This window comes from Gallinula chloropus, assembly GCF_964237585.1.
Source record: "Gallinula chloropus genome assembly, chromosome: 9".
NCBI classification, from domain to species: Eukaryota; Metazoa; Chordata; class Aves; order Gruiformes; family Rallidae; genus Gallinula; species Gallinula chloropus.
In genome coordinates this window covers 686285-708226 of record NC_140094.1, presented here as the reverse complement: position 1 = coordinate 708226, position 21942 = coordinate 686285, and the positions used below count along the sequence as shown (strand labels likewise).

General features: G+C 43.4%; 1 protein-coding gene across 1 annotated transcript in view; it reads right to left on the bottom strand.

The window, feature by feature from the left end:
* The window catches only part of TLN2 (talin 2), a 165012-nt gene that overhangs the window by 35769 nt on the left and 107301 nt on the right, over positions 1-21942 (bottom strand). Inside the window, exons 31-44 of the mRNA XM_084268340.1 lie at positions 20447-20540; positions 17900-17989; positions 16649-16771; positions 15277-15420; positions 14924-15085; positions 14190-14330; positions 12539-12720; positions 11687-11819; positions 10350-10451; positions 7586-7756; positions 5091-5237; positions 4392-4493; positions 2995-3114; positions 651-797 (exon numbers count right to left, since the gene is read on the bottom strand). Of these exons, the coding sequence (XP_084124466.1) occupies positions 651-797; positions 2995-3114; positions 4392-4493; positions 5091-5237; positions 7586-7756; positions 10350-10451; positions 11687-11819; positions 12539-12720; positions 14190-14330; positions 14924-15085; positions 15277-15420; positions 16649-16771; positions 17900-17989; positions 20447-20540 (1858 nt within the window). The remainder of the gene's footprint in view (positions 1-650; positions 798-2994; positions 3115-4391; positions 4494-5090; positions 5238-7585; positions 7757-10349; positions 10452-11686; positions 11820-12538; positions 12721-14189; positions 14331-14923; positions 15086-15276; positions 15421-16648; positions 16772-17899; positions 17990-20446; positions 20541-21942) is intronic.

Here is a 21942-nt window from a genome sequence, read left to right as displayed (position 1 = left end):
AAGAGCTGAAGCCCTGTGGGAAAGGACTCATGTTGGAGAAGTTCGTGGAAGACTGTCACCCATAGGTGGGACCCCACGCTAGAGCAAGGGAAGAGTGTGAGGAATACCCTCCCATGAAAGAAAACAACTCGAGGAACTGACCGAAATCCCCACTCCCCCTGCCACCCAAACCCCTGTGCCACCCTGGGAGGGGAGGGAAGAGAGAGGTATCATGAACAAAGTTAAGTCAGCGAAGAAGGGAAAGGTGGGGGCAGGTGTTTCAAGATCTGGTTTTACTTCTCATTATCCTACTCTGGTTTCACTCTGTGTGTGTGTTTGTGTTTGTAGTGTAATAGATCAGATGCTTTTTTTTCTTTTTATTCCCTGTTGAGTCCATTTTGCCCGTGTCGTTAATTGCTGAAGGATCTCTCCCTGTTCCTATCTCGACTCCCAAGCCTCTCAATATATATTTTCTCCCCATCCAGTTGAAAAGGGGAGTGAGAGTGCCTTTGGTGGGCATCTGGCCTCCAGCCAGGGTCAAACCACCACATCTGACAGGATGAGAAGTTAAACAAAGAAATTAAATTCCTGACCCGAACGATTTGACCTGCTTACTCCTTGGGGAAACTTGGCAAAGACACACTGAAGGGCAACGCAGAGGGACCTCTTACCTTTTCTGTGACAGCTCGTGCGCATTCTATTAACTCCCTTTTGGTGTAGCTGTCCGTAGGGCAGATCTGAAGAGCTCCAGCTTTTTGCACAAGAAAGATACAGCCGTGGCCAAGTTCTTGCACACGAGTCCTGATCTGGAACCCTATCTAGATGGTAAAGGAGGTATGAGGAGAAAAGAAGCAAGAGCCAAATGAATAAACGTCACGCTGGTACATTGTGTCAATGCAAATGGAAACACTCCAATGAATATTTATTACCAATATGCTGCCCATGGCTATACTCCCTGCAGAGATCCAAACCACCAACAGATGGGGTGCCAGCTACTCAGTTAAGAACAAGCCTATGAAAGGCCTACCGATGGAGCAGGAGCACTAGCGCAACAGACCTTGAGAAAAAGGTGGTGTAAGGAGCATACACGAGTCAAGGGTCTGTAACTCAAGCACCTGCAACTTCACTGAGTAACGGAGCTTCATCTCCCAGAACCGTGCCATCAGCAGGAGCTGCATTCCAGGTATGCAGCATGGGTAAAAAGTTCACATTTACACCTGGGTCAAAAAGTATATGACTCTGCTCAGTTTTGTCTCGCACGGAGCGCCAGCTTTCCAGGGTAACCACATGCACGCGAAGCGCTGAAACCTGGACCATCGTGCTGTCACTGCTTCGACTTAGTAATAATCCTCTGGCATAAGCTGCACGGTCCATTTAGAAACCCACATTGGTTTTAGGACCTGTATGTATTTAGGCATACAGGTGCATCTTGGGATTAATAAGTAAGCAGGAATCACAGCCATTAGTGTCACAAACGGAATCGTTTCAACCTCAGGCAGGAAGAAGCGTGCAGAAATGGTAATTCAACGTATCCCACGTCCCTATTCCTCTTTTAGCGCAGGGGACCTAAGACTGCACGGGGAACCCGTTTCTCCTGCATTGTGTTCTGACACTGAGGTACAAAAGATGTTCTGTCAGCAGAAGACACCTGTGCTCCTACCAGCTGCCTGCATCTCACTTTCAGGGCAGGAAGTTACATGTGCAACCGCTTACAAGCAAGATAAAAAAGGACCTATGTATTTGTCTTTCATCAAAACACGAGAGGACCAAAGAAACCTGCATAGCAAATAATTAAGTTTGCCTTGTATTTGCAAGTTGTCTGTAAGCAAAAGTTCCAAGTAGTTTAGGAGGTTCCATCCTGGTCTACGAAACCAACCACCGTTAACGCAAGCTGTTTCCTTCTGAAGCTGGAAAGAGGTTTTGAGAAAAGGTTCTTCTGACCAGGCTCGCAGCACTTAGAAAGCAAAACATCTCCTCTTCTGCATAACGTTACAGTCTTGTTAAAAATATCTGCCAATTAACAGCACTCCTAGGAGAAAAGTCATTCCCTAGACAATGCACGCGTATCAAGAGCAACGAGAGGGCTGCAGAGAAACTGTCACAAAGCTGTTTTTAAGTTCAGAAGGTTCAATGAAAACATTTTGTAGTAAATTATCATCCTATCATTACAAAAACATGTGCACATGAGCAGGGGTAAACCTGAGCTGCGTTACCAAAACTCCATACTACTCCATAGTACTATGCAGAGCTCTGTCCGGATCTGAAGGGCCACTGAATAGACAGTATATTTGGAGGAGGAAAATGGTGACATCAAGAACAAAAACACATGTGTCTCCACAAACCATAAGAAGGAAGCAGCACTTAGGACACATGTGAAAATAACTGTTGATATTCTGAGATTTCACAGTATTGTGAAGAGACACAGTTTTGCAATGCTCGCGGCTTTGCTTCCATACAACAGAGCCCAACTCGGTAACACTTTTGTCTGGCTGCCTACAGTTTGGGCTCAAAGCCTAGTTTTAGCAAAAATAGAACTAGATTGTAAACCAGACAGATCTGTACAGCCAAAGCACGTGTATACCGGCGATGTGGTTCACGTCCTGATTTTGGCTGAGCAAATGAAATTCTTCTGGCAACAGGTGTGCTGTTCTGTCCCACGTTTGGAGAGCCAGTGGGTCAGAGGCAGCACATCTGACAAAGCACAGGTATAGCAGCCGGTGCCTGTGTAGAACAGCGGGTAGTGAAGCGAAGGCAGCAGAAATGCACTTTTCACCTTCGTTTTAGACTCACAGGAAGCCACTCGAGAGACGTCACCCGACAGCTCAAACCCCACGACCCGTCCGATCGCACCAGGGACGTATCACATTTGGCAACAGCCACAAGCACGTCACCGCAACCGAGGGAGGCGAATACCCTTTGTCTCTTTCCTCAGTATATATCATATACTCTACACGTAAGAACACCCACGCCAACGCCACCATGTACAGAGAATAAAGAGGTCTAAAAGCTGCAGACCTCTTCTGGTTCTGCTGTAGCTGCAGCCATTCGGCCCTGGAGAGCCAAATGCCCATAGTCATTGGTCATTTGCGATGCAAGTCCTCCCAACTCTTCTGGGTTAGTAACCGACTTAGTCATCTGAAAAAAGAACACAGGTAAGAGAAAAACAACAGGCATGAGAATAATTTGTTAAGACACTCCAGTTTAGAAGCACCCTAATTATTTGTTCATCTACACCGATGAAATGGGGTAAACGGCTTGCTGTGTAAGGGACCTGTACTCCAGCAAGAAGTTCATGAGTCAACTCAAACATGCTTTATTAGCATCATGGTAGGCAGGCACCAGCAGAACACAGGGAGTAATATAAGAGCAGAAATTAGAGCCAGTAAATCGCTATTTGCCACAGTGAGCGATGGGCCAGGTACGTGGTTACTTGGACTAGGCAGGGAAAGGGGTTTCATGTGTCACAACTGCCTCGCTTGGTCAAAGGCGAGCCAGCTAGCTGGGCTGAGCAGAAACAGGTAGGACCACAAAGAATATGTCAATAGAAGACCACTATAAAGAACCAAACCTCTCTAGATTTTAAGAGAGATATTTCTGCCATCTCCAACTTAGGTCAGCATAAGGCACGGCATTCCAGCCTTGGAGCAAAACTAGTTTTAGACAAAGAGATGTCGTTTGCCAGTAAGCTGCACTGTCACAGATAGCAGAACCATCAAAACGTCTCAACTGCAGGAGGAATCACTTAGGAAAAGAATCATAGCAGAGGATTTCATTAAAAAATCCCAGCAGTTCCCTCGCCTCTCAAAAAAAAACAGCAAGCAACAGAAGTACTCTTCAAAAGGCAAACACATTACAGTAAGTATTACTGCAAAACACAAGTCTCGATACGGGGAGCCTCCTCTTTCCTTCTGAACAACACAGGTGAATGACCACACCACAAGAAAAGACCAGTTTAGGAGGTCAATCTTCATTCATTCATCAGTGCTATAGGGGTCTGAATACATTGACACGATTTCACAGCATAAAGGAAACAGTAAACGTGAAAAGATAATCTTAGCTCATCAATAAATGTAAGGTAGTACTTCAGTATAATTAAACAGGCCAAGGGCAAAGTTTGCAGGTAAAATTGTTTCCTTGTATTTGTGGTAGAAAATGATCCAAGTGAACATATTTTGCAGGGAAGAGCCGCAAAGGCAACCCAGCCCCCTCACTGTAGAGGGCCAGAGCTGTGATGCCACCGCTGAGATTCGAGAACAAAACTAATGAAACCATGGCTTCCTTTGTTCCGTTACCCCTAAAGAGAGAAGGTTATTGAACATGTGCTTCCTCAAGTTTGAAAATACTGTGCAAAAGATTCCACATCAGTTTTGCAGGCAGGAGAGTTTGTACTCAGTTCTAACCAAACACCTTACCATTTCCTGCGCTGTTACAGCAACGGCTTTAGAATATTTCACTACAGTCGTCTGATAATCGACAAACGTTCCCTTGGGATCCGGAGGCGTCCCTTCATCCAGCTGAAGGGAAAACACAAGAGATAATAAGGTCATTAGCAATGACATTCTTTACAGGAAATAACAAAATTATATCAGTATTATATATGCTTCTTCATGTAATCATAGAATCATATCATAGAATCACAGAATGGCATGGATTGGAAAGGACCCCAAGGATCATAGAGCTCCAACCCCCCTGCCACAGGCAGGGCCACCAACCTCAGGCCTGGATCTACACGAGGTTGCGCAGGGCCCCATCCAACCGGGCCTTGAACACTTCCAGGGGCACCCACTACTTCTCTGGGCAGCCTGTTCCAGGACCTCACCACTCTTTCTGTAAAAAACTTCCCCCTAAATCTCCCAGCTGTCAAAAAACCACAAGCAAAGACAATGCTCCAGGATGTATGGAGAAACTCAGGAGATACCGTGGCCCACGTTACGAGCACAGAAGACACAGAGAATCAAAAAGGCTGAGTTTTTGAGTGCAAAGTGAACTTCTCACACAAGGTCAACGTACCCATCGTTCTCAGCTAACATAGAAAGGAAGGCACAAATACCCGCAACGGGGCACAGCTTTCAAGCGCGAGAGAGAAAGGGGATGTAGATTTTGAGGCTCACCTTGGTCATCGCCTCTGCTATCGAGTCCACCATACCTCCAACCATGCCTACTTCACTCGCAGCTTCGTTTAAGGTAACCATGATATCATCTACTGCCTCTTTCATCAGCTGAGCGGCCTCGGCGATTGCATCGTGAGTATGGGACGCCTGAAAAACCGAGAACACAGAGATCGCTGCAAGAGATTGGGCGCAGAAATACGCAGGCAAATCGGAAGAACAATTTAGGAAGAGGAAACAATAATGGCTCTGAAAATCCTCTTTTGGCTCAAAGATGAGAAGCTAATTTTAACAGACGTTCACAAAAAAAAAAAGTCACCTGGAAAAAACTGACAACATCAAATGGGTATCTCTCGCAAGAGCAGTAGGAAATATTCCAGAAACAGAAGATAAACACACTTGCATGTAAGGTAAAGAACAAAAATAAGAGAAATAAAAAGTTATGACAGCAAGAGTCTGGACCAAATAAAAGCAATCAAAAAACCACAAAAAGACACATAGAAAGAAGCAATAAGGTGTATATGCTAAGACAACAAAAAAATCAGTCGCGTATTACGACTAAGATAGCACCGCAATAAAGAACTCTGCTAAAAAGCACTTCACCACAAGAAAGCGATAACCCCGCCCCCCAAAATAGTAAATCTCTCCTGAACACCCTCTTCTAATCCAAAAAGTTACTTAAAACACATCAGGAATAAAAAAACAAAGTAAGTACAACACCCCAGCTTAGAAATGACAGAATGGGTTTACATGACACCAATTATAAAGATGCCTGAAGTGCAGCTACGAAAGCGTCTGACAGACGCTGATGAGAAAGGAACAAGGAGCCGGAGAAAGAGAAAGGGTAGAGCGCTAAATCTATATCTTAAAGTGGTAACCATTATACCTTAAAGGCAAGCCTATATAATTTGTAATGCACAGGGCAGCTTGCTACAATTTATTCTCACAGATACTCGCAGGTGAATCAGTTGCTCAGTTACCCTTCACGTACCTCTGAAGAGTACAGCGAGCAACATTTTTAATTTAGGTGCAAGTTTGGATTTAAATGGGAGTTTAAATTTAACACCGTGAGGTCAAACTTAAGCAAAAGCTTAAAGTTTTGAGTGACAGAAAATTTAGGTGAGAACTTTAGGCCAAAGTTTAAATAAACAAGATAGAGACAAGTGAGGTGTGCAACACAGTATTCTTAGACAAGACACCAAACCCTATCTTGTTTTATTACACAGTGAGTGTGTAGCACACAACATTTTTAGAGTATATAGTTATATTATAATACAGTATATTTTTTATTTCATCTAGTTTTTATATCACCTAGTTTTTATTTCATCTATTTATTAACTTTTTAATAGTATTATATATACTATAATATGCTATGTATTATATTTACTATACATACTATTTATAGTATACAATATGTATTTAGTATATAATTTATATAATATAGTATATAACAGTAGATAAACTATAATAATGTAAACATAATATATGGGCATATAACTATACAGATATACCATATATACACACACTATATCTACTATAATATACTATATATTCATATAATTTGCTATAGGTATACCATATATACACACACTATATCTACTATAATATACTATATATTCATATAATTTGCTATAGGTATACCATATATACACACACTATACCTACTATAATATACTATATATTCATATAATTTGCTATAGGTATACCATATATACACACACTATACCTACTATAATATACTATATATTCATATAATTTGCTATAGGTATACCATATATACACACACTATATCTACTATAATATACTATATATTCATATAATTTGGTATAGCCAAATATATATACGTGTAGTGCATTATACTTAGTATACCTAGTGTGTGTGTGTGTGTGTGTGTGTGTGTGTGTATAGTGTATTATACTTGGTATACCAAGTTACATATATACATAGTATAATATACTTGGGTTTAACGAAGTGCCTCATCGGGAAACTCAGCAGTCTCCATAGACTTGGACTGTAACTTTTAACACAGTTGTAGCCAAGTGGTGTTACTCCTACTCTTGGGATTGGCAGTGAGTTTATCACCAGCACTGTACAAGAACCCATGGATCTGTTCCTTCAATAAGCTGCACTACTCATTAGTCTAGCCGTGATGTTCTCATTGAAGGTGACCAAGCTCTTCAACTGTGTCCGTGGAAGTTTGTGGAATGCAACTAGGCTGAAGCTGTGCCATGTTATTGGTACATCTGCAGTCACAATACTTCAGTACACTGAACGCAACCAGACTCACAACGATGACTTGGGCATCACTCCAAATTCCTTTCAGGCAACACGCTCTGACGCGAGATGTCAGGAGAGGTGTCAACAGCATATTCCCTGCCAACGTGTCCTTGGCCCATTCAGGAGGGAGGTGCTCTTTCTTCTGCCCCACACCAGGCCCCCTCCCCCACCCACCCTCTCCCATCTCCAGCAATCCTTTTACTTGCACACAGCAACCCTACCTTAGGGTTTCCTCCCCCTTCTTTGGCAGCATACAGCATCTGTAATGCAGATTCTGCTAGTGTCTTGCTCTGGTCCAACACAGTCATCTGTTGTTGATGATCTAGTGCTTTGGATGCCACTCCAACTGCAGCTAAAACCAAGGGTTCGAAGTAACTCGCCAGCTGCGTTACCTAAAACCCAGAATAACCATAGGATGTGATTAACCTTGTTTCTCAGGCACAGCCGAGAGGAGCCCTATTCACTGATTACTGCTGGGCCTCAGGCTAGCTTGAGCACTGTGCAGCACTTAGTTTCTATCATGTGCCTGTGCCTCTCTCCCTCACCTTCAAATTCCAAGACGTGTCTCCTCCCTTAGAGGCACGTGGCCCACTGATTTCACATTAAAGCATTTCTGAAGCTGTCGTGGGAGCCACGTACTCTCCCCTGTGCCAAGGAAAGAACTTCTCACCCTTCCTTGTGGGCTGCAGATAACAAGTGGGACCACGCTAGACTTGGACCGTTCTGTTCACCTCAGGGACTCGGTGCGTTCACACCTTTTCCCTTCCCTAAGCTCTTAAATCCTCTTGATCAGATTCCAGTGCAGATTTCAATGGTTCTCAGCTGTGTAAGGCGCTGGACCAGGCAGGAGTGCTAGCGTTACCTCTGGACGTGATTCATTACTCCTGCTGCACAAATGTTTCCCTAAGACAGCCACGTGGCCCAAACCTGGAGTGCTTCTTGCTCCTAAAGAAAGAGGCTAGCAGTTAAGTGCTAGTCTGTGACCCCATGGCTGGTATAGACCCCGTGGTATAGGCTATAGCATCCCTGTGGTTGGTACAGGTGTGATACAAAGATAGCTTAACCAAGCAAGCAGTGTTTGTCATATCTAAAGATACTGTTCTCTTAGCAGCTTCTGCTACTTTAATTTAGTCTGCTGAAATTCGAGTGCGTCTCCCACTTCCTTGCCTTCTGATCTGATGTACGCTTGATATGAGGAAGCATCTGCTTTTGGCTATACTGTGTTCTAATAAAAGCAGCAAGTATCTTTAAAAGAAGTCTTTTTATGGTCTACCTGTCATATGACACATCTTCTGCACAACTACAACAGCTCTTTGTTCCTGTCTGAAATCCATCAGACCCTCCACGTACAGCTTTTACCACGTGCAGAAGCGCTGTACACCTTTGGGCCAATTACTCCACAGAACGTGCACAAACAGTCTGCCGTGTTACCTAAAGCCTCAGAGCTTCAAGTGTGCCTACACCTGCAGACCTTACAAATAGCTTTCAAAAGAATGAAACAGAAGCAAGGTAACAAAAAAGGGTACTGCAATGTTGGCCCCATCTAAATGACTAGAACATTTTTTTGAAGCTGTAACATTTTAAGACTTATTCCAAATTTTCCTATTTCGTTTCTCAGAGCATTGAAACAAATAAACCCAACCCCAAACAAAATAAAACCCACACGTCGAGAAATTCAACAGCAGCAATGATTTTGCAAATGTATTCTTTTTAACTGAGACACAGTAAAACACTCAGAACAGGTTCTTCTGTGTTTAGCAGGAAAAGCAGCCTCAAATGAAATCCTGCTGACTCTGGTCAACCTTTACCCAACTGGCAGGAGGGAGAATGGCACCTCTGTCTTCACAGTCCTGATGTGTTGTGTGCCTCTGAGGGCTAGGTGAACTGAGAAGCAGAATTGCAAATAACAGAGATGTTATGATTTCTTTTTTTATGGTTCTCTAAAGCTAAAAGGAGTTACTTGGGTATGACTCCGCAAGAGCTCTCGCAGGAACAAAGCGATTCCTTTTGGGTAATAAATGCACTTGCACAGAAAACATCTCTTCATCTTCTCTTGAGAATGTATGTTAGGATGAGGAATTAGTAGCTGAGAAACTACCATAATCTTGTATAAAAACGAGGCTAATTACTGGTACATGTATAGTAATGTTTAATTTTTGGACTGACATCTAATAGGCACAAGTTCTACCAATACTTACTCTCCATGTAATGTAGGGACAAAGTGACATGATGCTTCTCCTTCCCGACCCCTAAATATTTGCAGCGTGGGCTGCAATTCAGGGTTATTCAGCATCACCAGTTTTTGCCTTATAAAGCTAATGCTGCCTCTATAATCACTGGAGGCAGAGTGCCTCGCTCATAAGGTAGAAAGCAGGCACATCACACTCCTTCAAAACCACGGTCTAAGCCTCCCTCTCCTCAAACTACAGAAGCCAGTTGCTTCTCAGGCTACAGAAGCAAGCTGGCCTCCACAGGCCAGGATTAACCTCTGTGCAAGTCCCATGGCCTTTGCTCCTCGCTTCATCATGAGTTGGTTAGGAAATGGAGCAGTGTGATTCAAAACAAAGACGTCAGATCAGTGTAAGAGCTGACAAACGTGGGACAGACTGCAGCACCTGGCCTCATTCTGCTGTACACATCTGCTGGAACTACAGCTCTGTGACCTGCCACCCCAGCCTGGAGTGCGGTGGGCTGCAGGTCCTGCGGGTGCCTTTAATGCAACACAAGACACAGATCTGCCTTCTTGTACGTACTGCTGCTGGCTGTGGTGGCCAGAGATCGGGATGCATAGAACATTGTGCTATGCCCTTCCATCTTTGCTTTTTCCTCCCCTTTCTTCCTTTGTCCATTCTCTACGAACCCACACCTCATCGCAAAGCTCAATAACGGTATCCTTCTGATGGCCCAAAAAGCTAACAAGTCACAGTCATCCCTAACATCCAGCTGCCTGAGATTTCTAATGCGTTCTGAATGGTAGGATGGTACCTTGTGCCCAAGCTGAGCTGCCTCTCCCCGAGCTGCAGTAGCTATGGGATCAATGAGGTGGCCGATTTCCTGGACGACCGACGTCAGCTGCTCCTGTAAAGCCTAATATAAACAGAAACTGTCAGTTACTACCACAGCTCTTCTTTCATTAAGTTCTACCTACCAAAGCAGTTACTCCAAGACCAATGGACATACTCAGAACACTGCAGTAGGATGCGGAAATCCATCCTGTTGGCTTTCTTCCCATACTTGCTTGTTTCTCTCCTTCATGCTGTCTCAATGAGAACCCTGAGACAGGCATGCTGCTCTTCAGATTTATACTGCAAGTCTGGGTAGCAGGAGGGGAATATGGCTCCCTCCTACTCCAGCCAACAGTAGCTAACTCAGGAGTAGCTGTCTTCTCCCGTTGCTGTGTAACACCTGCCCCCTGACCCCACCTGCATTCTATTCTCACCCTGCCAAAGATTTATTATCGCTGAGCCTACTGGAAAACAGGAGATCCGACTGCAATATGATGAAACGTTGCTTGAAACAGGCAATGTGGTAAAAATCTCTGCTGTTGACTGTCAACCCAGCAAGATACATTTATCTATAAGGGAAGACAAAGGAAAAAAATGAGATCTGAGGGCCACATGTGGACTAACCTCCTGAATACCATCTGCAGGGTGGGAACCTAAGACAAATATATCACTGGGCTTATTGAGACATAAATACTGGCTTTTAATTCAGAGCCTCTTACTGTCCTGCCAGCCACTGTGATTTACCTTGCTCCCATCAAAACCAAGAGAAAATAAATGCTCTCTTTGGGTTTTGTTGTAATCCTGTACTGTCTTATAAATAACTGTCTTACATATAACTGCCATTTTCAGTAACTTTTATTTCAGTTCCATGTACTGTCCAAGATAACTTCATTACGGATACAGAAAATAATTCTATCTGCGACATAGTTCCTTTCATAACTTCTTTTCTATAGTTTCCTTTAGTCTGAGATGTTTCTAGTGTGCAGCGTTACAGCCCAAAGAACCCACTACTGGCACGGCACCAACAGAAACTCATTCAGTCAGTCACATCAGCACAGGAAATCAGAGTAACATGTGAGGGGTAGTTCAGAGTAACTACTTTCACCACTACTTTTGGCCACTGATTTGCGTTGTCTGGTGTCTCTTCCAAATCACCTGGCTAGCAAGTGATTTTGCCTGGAAAGATTCAGGTAAGAACATTTCTCCCTTCACAGGTAGATTGTGCCGAATGCTGGGCTCCAAACCTCCAAAGAAAGAACAGCTGTGGAATGAGACTGCTCAGGGTTCCTCTGTCCATTCCCGGGCTCACTCTCTCACCTCAACCGAGATGTCATCCCGCGTGGCCAGACTCTGACTGACGGCTGCAAGGGAGGCCTGCTCGATGTCTCTGATGCACCTGTTGATCCCATCGATGGAGAAATCGCATTCTCGCTGGCCTGGGGCCTTGTCCCTGAAAGACAGACACGGTAAGCTCAGCACGCTGGCAGGAGGCAGGCACTTTCATGAATGCACACGACTACTCCACTGCCTGACAACATGGAAAGCATCTGGGAGGAGAGCAAAAAGGATCACGAAACCGCAAAGGCTCCTTCGTTCACTGTTTTCACACTGCTTTGATTTAATCATGAAGAGGCTACATATAGAGCTGCACTTCAAAACTTGCAATAGGAGAGAGAGAGAGGTTTAGTGGGAAAAAAGAAAGAATATTCTGTTCTTCCTAAAACATTATTGCAATAAACCAAGAATGCTACTGTAAAAAGTAGGGGGCAAAGGTAATTTCTGCCCTCTCTCACCCACCTTTAAGAAATGCTGGTTTTGACATGCTACATGTTGGTACGTGCTATGGATGGAGGTAATTAGCTAGGATGGAGGTAATTAGCTACTCTATTTTGTTCTACGGCACGCTCTATTACATTTCCTTTAAACTCAATCGGAGGTGGAACCAGGGAAGGAGAACAGACTACAAACAACCTTGTGCTGCAGAGTGCTGCAACTGTCAGTTTGGATTAAACAGCCAACATAACTGTGGTTGCAGTCTGCATCGCACATTAACTTCCATTTGTTACAAGATGCTGCCCTGCTAACGGTCGTATGGTATCACTCTAAGTACGGCCACTCAATTATTATGGCTTAAATGGAGACTCAAAACAGTTACTGCCAGAGACTTACCTGATAGAGGTGATCAGACTCTTAATAGAATCTGAGACAGTATGGGAATGCCCAGCTAGTATGGACCACGTAGGAGGGTCTTTTGGATTGATAGCCAGGGAACGAGCCGTTTTGATCAATAAAGATGAGCTCTCCAGCATCGTTTTAGCAGAAACTAGAATCGGTTCCTGCGCTCGTGATCCCTGTTTTCAGAAAGGTGTGACAATATAAAGAACATATAAACAATTGAGTTCATCCCTGCTTTCTGGTACTAAAAGTCTGTGTAGTTGGTGGCATTACAATTGCATCATTGTTTCTCGTATCGTTCTCTCATATTCACAGACATCATATTAAAACCACGCAAGTCTGACTCTTCCCTGTAACACGCTGAAGAAACATAAAGTTTTGAAAAGTGTCATCCAGCTAAAAAAAACAGAAGAAAACAATGACACCTGTCTAACTGTAAGCTATGAAGATATCATTGTGTCCTGGGTTCACCTAGGATAGAGCTACTTTTCGCCAGCAGCCAGCTGGCTAAACCACACCGCTTTGATAAAAAAAGTTGGTCACAAAACTTGCAAGATGCAACCAAGCATGTTCCTTTCCTAGAAATGAGTTTGACTACATTGCTCGGAGTCATCATCTCCATATCTATTTTATCACCAGCTAAATCTGGTAAACCCAAGTACTGAAGGCCAGGAATGGAGGCTGCCAAAAGCAGGAAGGAGTGTCTGCAGAGTCCGTGACAATACGTGACCCCTACTCTGAAGATTTTAAGAGGCATCAAGGAGTTATTTTATTATTCCCTGCTCTGACCCCCCAAAAGACCTAATTCTATAATTATCTTAAGCGGGGGATGCAGGGGGAATCAGCCAGCCCCTTTTCAGTGGTCTGTGGGGATAGGACAAGGGGCAATGGCTGCAAGTTGGAACATAGGAAGTTCCACACCAACATGCGGAGAAACTTTTTCACAGTGAGGATGACGGAGCCGTGGGACAGGCTGCCCAGGGAGGTGGTGGAGTCTCCTTCTCTGGAGATATTCAAGAGCCGTCTGGACGCCTATGTGAGTGATATGTCCTAGGGAGCTGCTTTGGCAGGGGGGTTGGACCCGATGATCTCTCGAGGTCCCTTCCAACCCCTACAATTCTATGATTCATTACTTTAAACACTATTGTGCTGTCGTAGTTACAGGTATTGAGGTTGGAGAACTCCAGAAAAAAACACAGCAGGCCCACAGTTATTCTTCCCACAAAAACTGCTGTTTCTCATCATGACTGCATCATTTATGGCATGGAAAAACGCCTGTGCTGTCCCTTCGATCGCTTCCAGAACTAACTGGGTACAGTTTCCTAAAGCCACTCGGCAGAAAAACGCGTATTAACAATGTCACGTGGAAGAACCCAGCTAATGCCACATGCAACTCGCCTGGTCTGTATCGCTGCACTAACAAGGAGCCTCACTGTGCTTACTGTAGTAGCCTAGCTAGTTTTATCCTACTGGTGCAAAATTCAGGGTCAGAGGTTACCCGAAAGACAGTGGAATGTCCTAGGAACACCCAGGAACAGAAAGACATTTCAGGGTCAGGTCTGTCGACTCGCTTCCCCTCTTCTGACACAGGATTAATTCAATGCTTTTAGTGTCTGGAGGGTGGAAATGCACCAGCCTGCCTTACCTCGCTGCTGATCTGAGCCGGTATGCTGACGAATTCTGGATTCGATGCAAACGCTGTCAGGTTTTCCACAGCCTCTATCAAAGGTGCAGTAGCAATTCTGCACTTGTTGCGGTTCTCTTCAGAGAAATCACCGTCCAGGGCCTGGAAATTAAATCATGACTGAGTTCTGTCTGAACAGGTTTCTTTGTAAAATTGAATGAAGTTTGTTCCCTGCCACACTGCAGGAAGGTAGAAGATTACTGTTAATGGGAAGCTCTTACACAGCAGGAAAATAAGCAGCTTATGTTTGGTTCCCAATATTACTTGCTTTATTTTTCTCTTATCAATACGGTAGAGCTGTCACAACTACCTCCTTGAATCTCTGGATAATTCAGCAATGTAACACCATTAAAAACCTTCAAGTTTGGTTGTCAGCAAATTTCTCCCATGGTTCAAGCTCACGAAGTACATTGACACAGACACGTCTCTCACTCAGTAGGCCAGCTGCCTCTCCTAATGCTCCTATTGCCCAGCCCCATCTTGATTACAGCACATCACTGAACATGTCTTTGGATTCAAGTCTTCAAAAATGTAAGTAACACTTCCTTACATCGTATACATCACAGAGGGTAAGAAGATATTTCTAATTGTTCTGATCCTGTCTCAATAGGAAAAAAACCCAAACCAACCCCCTGACAAAACCCCTGAAACAAACCAGAAAGGAAGCAGGAAGAACAGCAAAGCAGCATTTGTACCTTGATAGTCTTAACTAAGTTAGCAGTGCTGTTTGCAACTTCCTTGGCAGACTGCACAAAGTGCCTCTTGGCCACGGGATTCGCTGTCTTCGATGAAGCTATGCGGCAAGCGTTGCACAAAGCAGAAGTATGTTTGGCCACAATCGTGGCAGCTGATAACACCTGCAAAGATAGATGGCACAAAACAAGCATATGCCATCAAAGGAGCACAACCATTACTCTAGTCTACCTCCGCAGAGGCGCGCTTCAAAGACATGCAACGCTTTCAAACCAGAACTCCTTCGCTTGGCCACAAATAAAGCGAAGACACATCTCGTAACCACAATGGCCTCGCTGCAATCCTCTGGAATCACCTGCGATGGGCTGCTTGCTGGATCTACCAAGTTCTGGCAAGCCATCTGGATTGCTTGATTTGCTCTGGCAAATTGGATTGGGTCAACCAGACCTTGCTGACCAGCCTGACTGTTTGGATCTGAGATGCCAACAAGGTAAGCCGCCTAGAAACGAGAAAAGGAAAAATAAACAATCATCAGAATAAATGTTAAATCTCTCTTGGTTCTTTGATAAGCTTGCCCTGTGTCTTAGCACGTGGTGCCCAGAAAGCATACTGTTAAGTACCTTTTTTCTTTTTGAACAAATCTCAAAAAACCTCTAAAAAAATGACAGAAATTACCCTTAGGAAATTTATTAAGTCAAAACAAACCTCTCTGCTGTTTAAGCAGCTGGTATCCCTGAAAACATGATTTTTCCCTTGCATTGCTACTGAAAAGAATTTTAATAGTCACAAGCATCAGCAAAGTGTTTACTGCAGTAGTCACACATGGAGCTGGTAAGGGGTTTTGTCCATTTTGTCCAAGTAGGAAATTAATTGATGGCAAATGTACTCCTGCTCGCTGTAGGACCCATTGAGTCTGTAGCTACTGGTGTCGGATGTCAAGATGTCTGATTGCCGACCCTACTCTTTCTCAATTAAATAAGAGCTTCATGCCTCTCGACAACGAGGAACTGCCTGAATTGTCGGAATTGTATTTGATCCTTTCTTGATGAATTTCCATTATGCAAATGATTATCTGCCACCCTGATAATATGCCCGTAAGGCAGCACAGGGTTAGATGCAGAGAAGGTTAAGCCCTTACTGAGACAGCGGATATTGGAGGAAATCAAGAAGCGATTTCCAGATGTGCAGCACGATCCCCCACTGCCAAATCCTTTGCTGAGGTGGCTAAAATTCAGCTCATTTATCACTTAAACACCACCACAGCGACCAGTTCCAGACTGTTTTGCTGCATTGGCTTCAGGATTTCTGTTATGTTGAAACAGGCTGAAATTAGTAGTCCTCCTTTGTAATTTTTTTACAAACTAGATCCACCTTGTTAATTTTAACTGCAGCTCTTCACTCTTACTGTGAAACAATTCAAAACTTAAGCTGCAAACATGAATTCCATACGCTGCAGCTCTGATCTTAGCTTTATCATCAGGAAAGTTTCCTCCTTGAAGTTGTTGCCTTCCTTATAAAATATGTATATGCTACGGCACTCTGCTGCTTCTGCGACGTACAGCAGCGTATGCACAATTCCTGCAGACCTACACAGAGTGCATCAGTACGAGGTCTAATTCCTACTAATGCCTTTGCCCACAAGAAAGCCAGTCTCAGATTTACATACCCACAAAACCTTTAAAACAAAAATAAAACCAAGTATTGGTTTACAGACTTTAGGAGCTTACCTGAGCTGCTGCCTCTGTGAGGCCACAAAGCGCCTTGGATGCAACTCCAACGCATTCTCCGAAGACTAGAAGATCCCCAGTTTTTGCATTCTGGGAAATACCTGCCATTGATTCTCCGAGAACCTCAGAAATTAAAAGACAAAGTTACCTTCCTGATGTGCTTCCCTACCACTGAAAGGCAAAAGTGATTCCTGCCCTTGAGCCAGTTCTGGCTCCCAAACCTCTTGGACTTCGCTTCCAGATATATTTGCTCCTTAACAACATGATTCTCTGTATGACGTAAGGGATAAGGCATGCAAATCAATACTGGATTGACAGTGCCGAACATAAACACTATTATAGCTCAAATTACTACAACGATAACAATTAACCCTCATTAATTTTACTGCCATCCCACAGTCACTGCAGCTAGCCTGGCGATAGGTACGTGTCATGGACCGTGGAACACCCTGACCCATCCCGCTGCTGCTGTCGACACACCTGGGATGTTCGTTGCCCCCTAACGCACTAAAACTCAACGGAGATGAAAATGCATCTAGTCTGCTGGAACCAGCGCAACGTCAGAACACTCATCGATTCCCACAGTGTCTCCCACTGGATCCAGTTTATTTCCCTTTAAAATTCAAAATAAGATCTGACTGCAGTAGAGCTTCAGACGCGAGCTGACACACACATCTGTTAGGCGCTCTCTGTTTGAGAAGGAAGGATCTGAGGACAACTTCAACACATCAAATACCAAAGGCACCAAAATCAAAGCTTCGAAGGAACACGTAAAGCATGCTACATTCAAAAATAACTTTGGAGATTTCACACAGATTCTCTGATGTGCCAGAATATCTGGAGCACTCAGACACTTCTTAAGCTGTTTTGTGCAGAACTGTACGATGATATTTCATTGCCAAGCCTCCCATTTAGGCTTTGGACTGTTCCAATGCAGCCAAGGTCAAAACATACCCTGAAAGCGTGGCTCGCTGTCTAATGCACAGGACAGAAAGGGAGAGAAGTGGAAACTTTAACAGCATTGCCTATTGGTTGATTACAAATTTCTTACTGAAGTTGTCTGGTTTCTGAACAACCAAACCCTGAAATTGCCTTCACGACGCCTATCTCAGGCTGGGTTTTATCAAGGAAGCAGAATGCATTTTAGCTACAAACACTGTGCTGTTTCTAACATGTTTGATAGGCATATATAAGCTGCTGATAACCAAAATGCTCTCTGCAATTGGTGCAGGGGTGAGAAAAAGAAATTACCTTTGAGTTTTCCATTACACCTTCAATACAATCAAAATATGAGAGATCGCTCACAGGTTCATTGGGGTTATCCAGCATTCCCTTAACTGTCTGAAATAACAAGATTGCTTTGATTATTCATGGAGTCTGAAATAATGACCCACAAACACCACAGAACATCACAACTATCCAGTGTTGTCTTTCAACTTTGTCACCAGCAAGCATGCAACACTACATGCTCGCCGAGGGCTTGCATACAGAGAAATGTGCTACACATTAAATGTCACCCTACACAACATGAACTACAGTAGCTCTGCATTTCTGGACTGTGACTCTGGTGGAAGTAAAGGCTCACGTGGTTTACCTTGTCTTTGTGAGAAATGATTTACAGCGAGTGATGCCTGGCTGACAGGAATAAGCTGCTTTTCTGTCAGTTGTCAGGCTAATACTTGCTTTTGCTACTATTTGGAATTTCATGAACAGACTTACAAGAGTGATAAGGAAAAAGAGCTACCATTTCTTCAGCACTGCCTAGAGACAAAGGGCTATTAAACTAACTGCGACTCAACCGCCTGCCTGGCCTCTTACTATTGTCAACAAATTCCACCAACACAGCTCCCCTCTGCCAGAGAACTACACATATGAGTTGTGTTTAATTTCTTTTTCTGAGGTGATTCTGATTCCTGGAAATAACAATGTGAAAGTCAGTCACACATTTGTTGATAAGATTCAATGCATATATATATATATATAAAAATATAAAACAACACTTGTAAAAAGCCGTCAGAAGCAGCAGGGTAATTGACTTGTGTAGCAAACAAATGTCCAATATACCTTTTTCCAAGTTCAGATGAATGCTATTTTCTGCCGATATCAGGTAGAAAAGACTTAATCTTTTTGATCATGGTGCAATCGCTAACTGTGGAAATACTCCAGCACCTTTATCTGATGTCTCCCTTCCACCCCAAGGAAATCTACATGTCACTTTCAACCCTTTGACTGTTGTAATAACTAAACTCCTAATGCTAAGATACGGCTACAATATTTTTAATGGGTCAGCTATTGCTTTTGAAAAGCTATAGTCTAAATTAAAGACTTACAGCAACTAGACTGTCATAAGATGATGTGAGGAAGGAGCAACATTTAGAAAACAGTTCCCAGTTGCCTCATCTCTGAGTTTTCACAGGCATCACAGCAACTCTCCATTCATATGCTCCATCTTGAGACAACAACTTAGACAGCAAACAATGTTCCTGCTGTATTTGCACAACTATGGAGACAGAAGCCCTTGGAATGCAAGGAAACAGCACAGCAGAATACAAGCCAGCACAGTTTCCTGCTGACACGTATTTGCTATTTCTAGAACACTTCTGGTAATCCTTTGAGCTGAAATTCTGGGCAAGTTTAGCTATCTCACCAGAGATCATATGGCAAGGTCCTCTATAAACAGAGTTTTCCAGAAGAAACCTACAAAGCATATGGGTAGTCTATCAAATCCAAGCTCAGATGCACTCTTACAGAAGCTATTTTTTTTTTCATGCTTTTAAAAGGGTCTTGAGGAGACTAGGAATAGTAGGCAACAAATTTGGGAAATGAAGAGAAGACGTGAGAATTTAATTGCTATAAAAGTGAAACTTGAAGTTAAGATTACCAACGATGCTGTACCCAACACGCGATACATTTTTTAAGTCACTTAGAATCTGGCCCAGGTTTTGGGACCATGTGGTTTTGCATCAGTTTCTCTTTTCTTAGAAATGGATCTAATTTCACACACCCAGGCTTTTCTCACTAACTGTCCCTCTCAGGCAACTGTTTCCTGAAGTTTGAGATGCCACAGATCTCCCTTCTACCCTTCTCATGCTCTGCTCACAATCCACACAACGCATCTTGACACAGACCCCTTGGTGATGACCTTGACAGCAAACATGTATTTAGCATGTCTAAAAAGATGCTATTTCCTACTGTTGTGGGCAGCTGTCTCTGTGATCAGTGTGCAGCCTTAGGTTTAGCTCTCTCAACTGACCTGATACCCACTGTTTAGCTGGCTGTTTCACTCAGGACTCAGACATTTGCTGTGCCAAGCCTGTATTGACACACGTCATATTGGCTTGGCTGTTACAAAGCAGATACAAGCCATAAAAAAATCTATGCTAAGAAACAGTAGGGAGAGACAAGATAAAGGATGATAAATGTCATCCCCAAGTGAGATGTCGGTAACAACATTCTATAAGCAGAGAAATCTACATACTGTGGCTCCCTCTGGTGCGCTGCCAGTTGTGGTAACGTGCATCTTGTCACAATTCCTGCTTTTTTCACAGTAAGTATAAATAATATGGACTGAACTGTACCTTTTGAGGGGCAGAGGAGACGAGATGGGGACAAGGCAGCAAATTTCATTCCAGCTAAAACTACAAGATGTTCACAGAGGTTCCACACTTACCTCGCATGCAACTAAAACCCCTGCCACAGATACCAAGTGAAAAGACAGTAATGGCAACCAATTGGGCGAAAGAAACAAACATTTGGGGCCCCTCTTTATTCATAAAGACTTTTGAAATCTAGTAATACCTCCAGTTCTCTGAGTGCATTATCACATTCCTTCTGCCCGGGAGCTTGCTGGGTGCACAGTGTGATGAGCTGGTTTATACTCTCAGTCACAGCTCTAGGGAGATTAGAAGGAGAAAAGGCATTCTTTGATGTTAAACTATTCCTCTTATTAAAACATTTGTTTCATTAACCACATGCTGCATAGAGACTTAAACCTTTTAAGTTCCAATTTCCTTTTTTCAGTGTTTGGAGATTAACCGTGTGCTAACCTGTTCAGCTAGAAACCTCTTCTTTAACAAGCTTCATAGGAGCAAAAATATTATCACTAAAGCATTTGTTAGTTATCCACACCTTAAAATGCATCCCTTTGGTGAGACCAACTGAGAAGGTTAGCCTAGAAGAAACAGAAACTTCAGCTCTCAGCAGCAAGTGCATTGGCTGTCTGTGAGAAGGTTTTGGCTGCAGTGGTGGCCTTACTGAGAAGAGGCCACACTGTGCCCCATGCTCAGCACAACTGGCTGCAGATGGCTCCCACAGACCCGCTGCAGGACGCGGCCGAGCCCTGGAGCAGAGCTGGTGGCACCTCTGAGAAAACATCTTTAAGAAGATGCAAAGCACCACATGGCAGTGGGCCAAGGCCAATGTGCTGCACTGGTACAGTGACACAGCTCAGTTCATAAGAGGTATTTAATATCAGGCCCGTGATAAACAGCATTTCTCAGCTACCACCCTAGAAGTCTGAAGAGACAGGAAAAAGTAGCTGGTATGTCAAAAAGTGTTTGAATGTGAAGTTATATTCTATACTCTTTGCTAGCACAATCTTCTGTCTTGTCTGATGTACCGTATTACGCACACACATCACCCTGCTGTGTATTTCTACAGTCTGTTATCAAGTTGCTTTATCCCCTCTAACTAATCAGTGATATTCTCTCGGTCAGCACACATCGGCTCACTTAGGTTTAGATCCACAGGAAACAAGATATTTTTGCATTACTTTTCTACACGAGTTCATAGTTCTGGTGCTCTAGAACACAGGCTGAATCTGGCACAATATAATCACTATTTGTGTTTCCCATGAATGCTGTGATATTGACCTACACCCATTACACCTACATTGATTCTAGACTAATGTTTAACCACTCAGGAACATGGCTTCTAAAAGATGATGCTTTGTGGGAAGAAGTATAATGCCATTCATTGTTATTAATCAAAGATTGTTTTCTACCACTAGTAACATCGATACAAACGATGGATTCTCTACCTCCCTAACAGTGACTTCTGTGCATCAGAAAAATGTCACTGCATACAGACATATGAATAGATGGCAAAAATGGAAGGTTCTTTGTTCAGTTCCAGAGAAACTTTATGTAAAAATATCTTGCCCACTGCTGGTCTAAGGGAGAGATGGTGGATATTGACTCAAAGAATATCAGGGATTACAAGACAAAATGCACAACTTGGTAAAAGACTAGAATGGTCAAGCTTTGTGCAGGATGCAATGTGGTCTTGTGAACAAG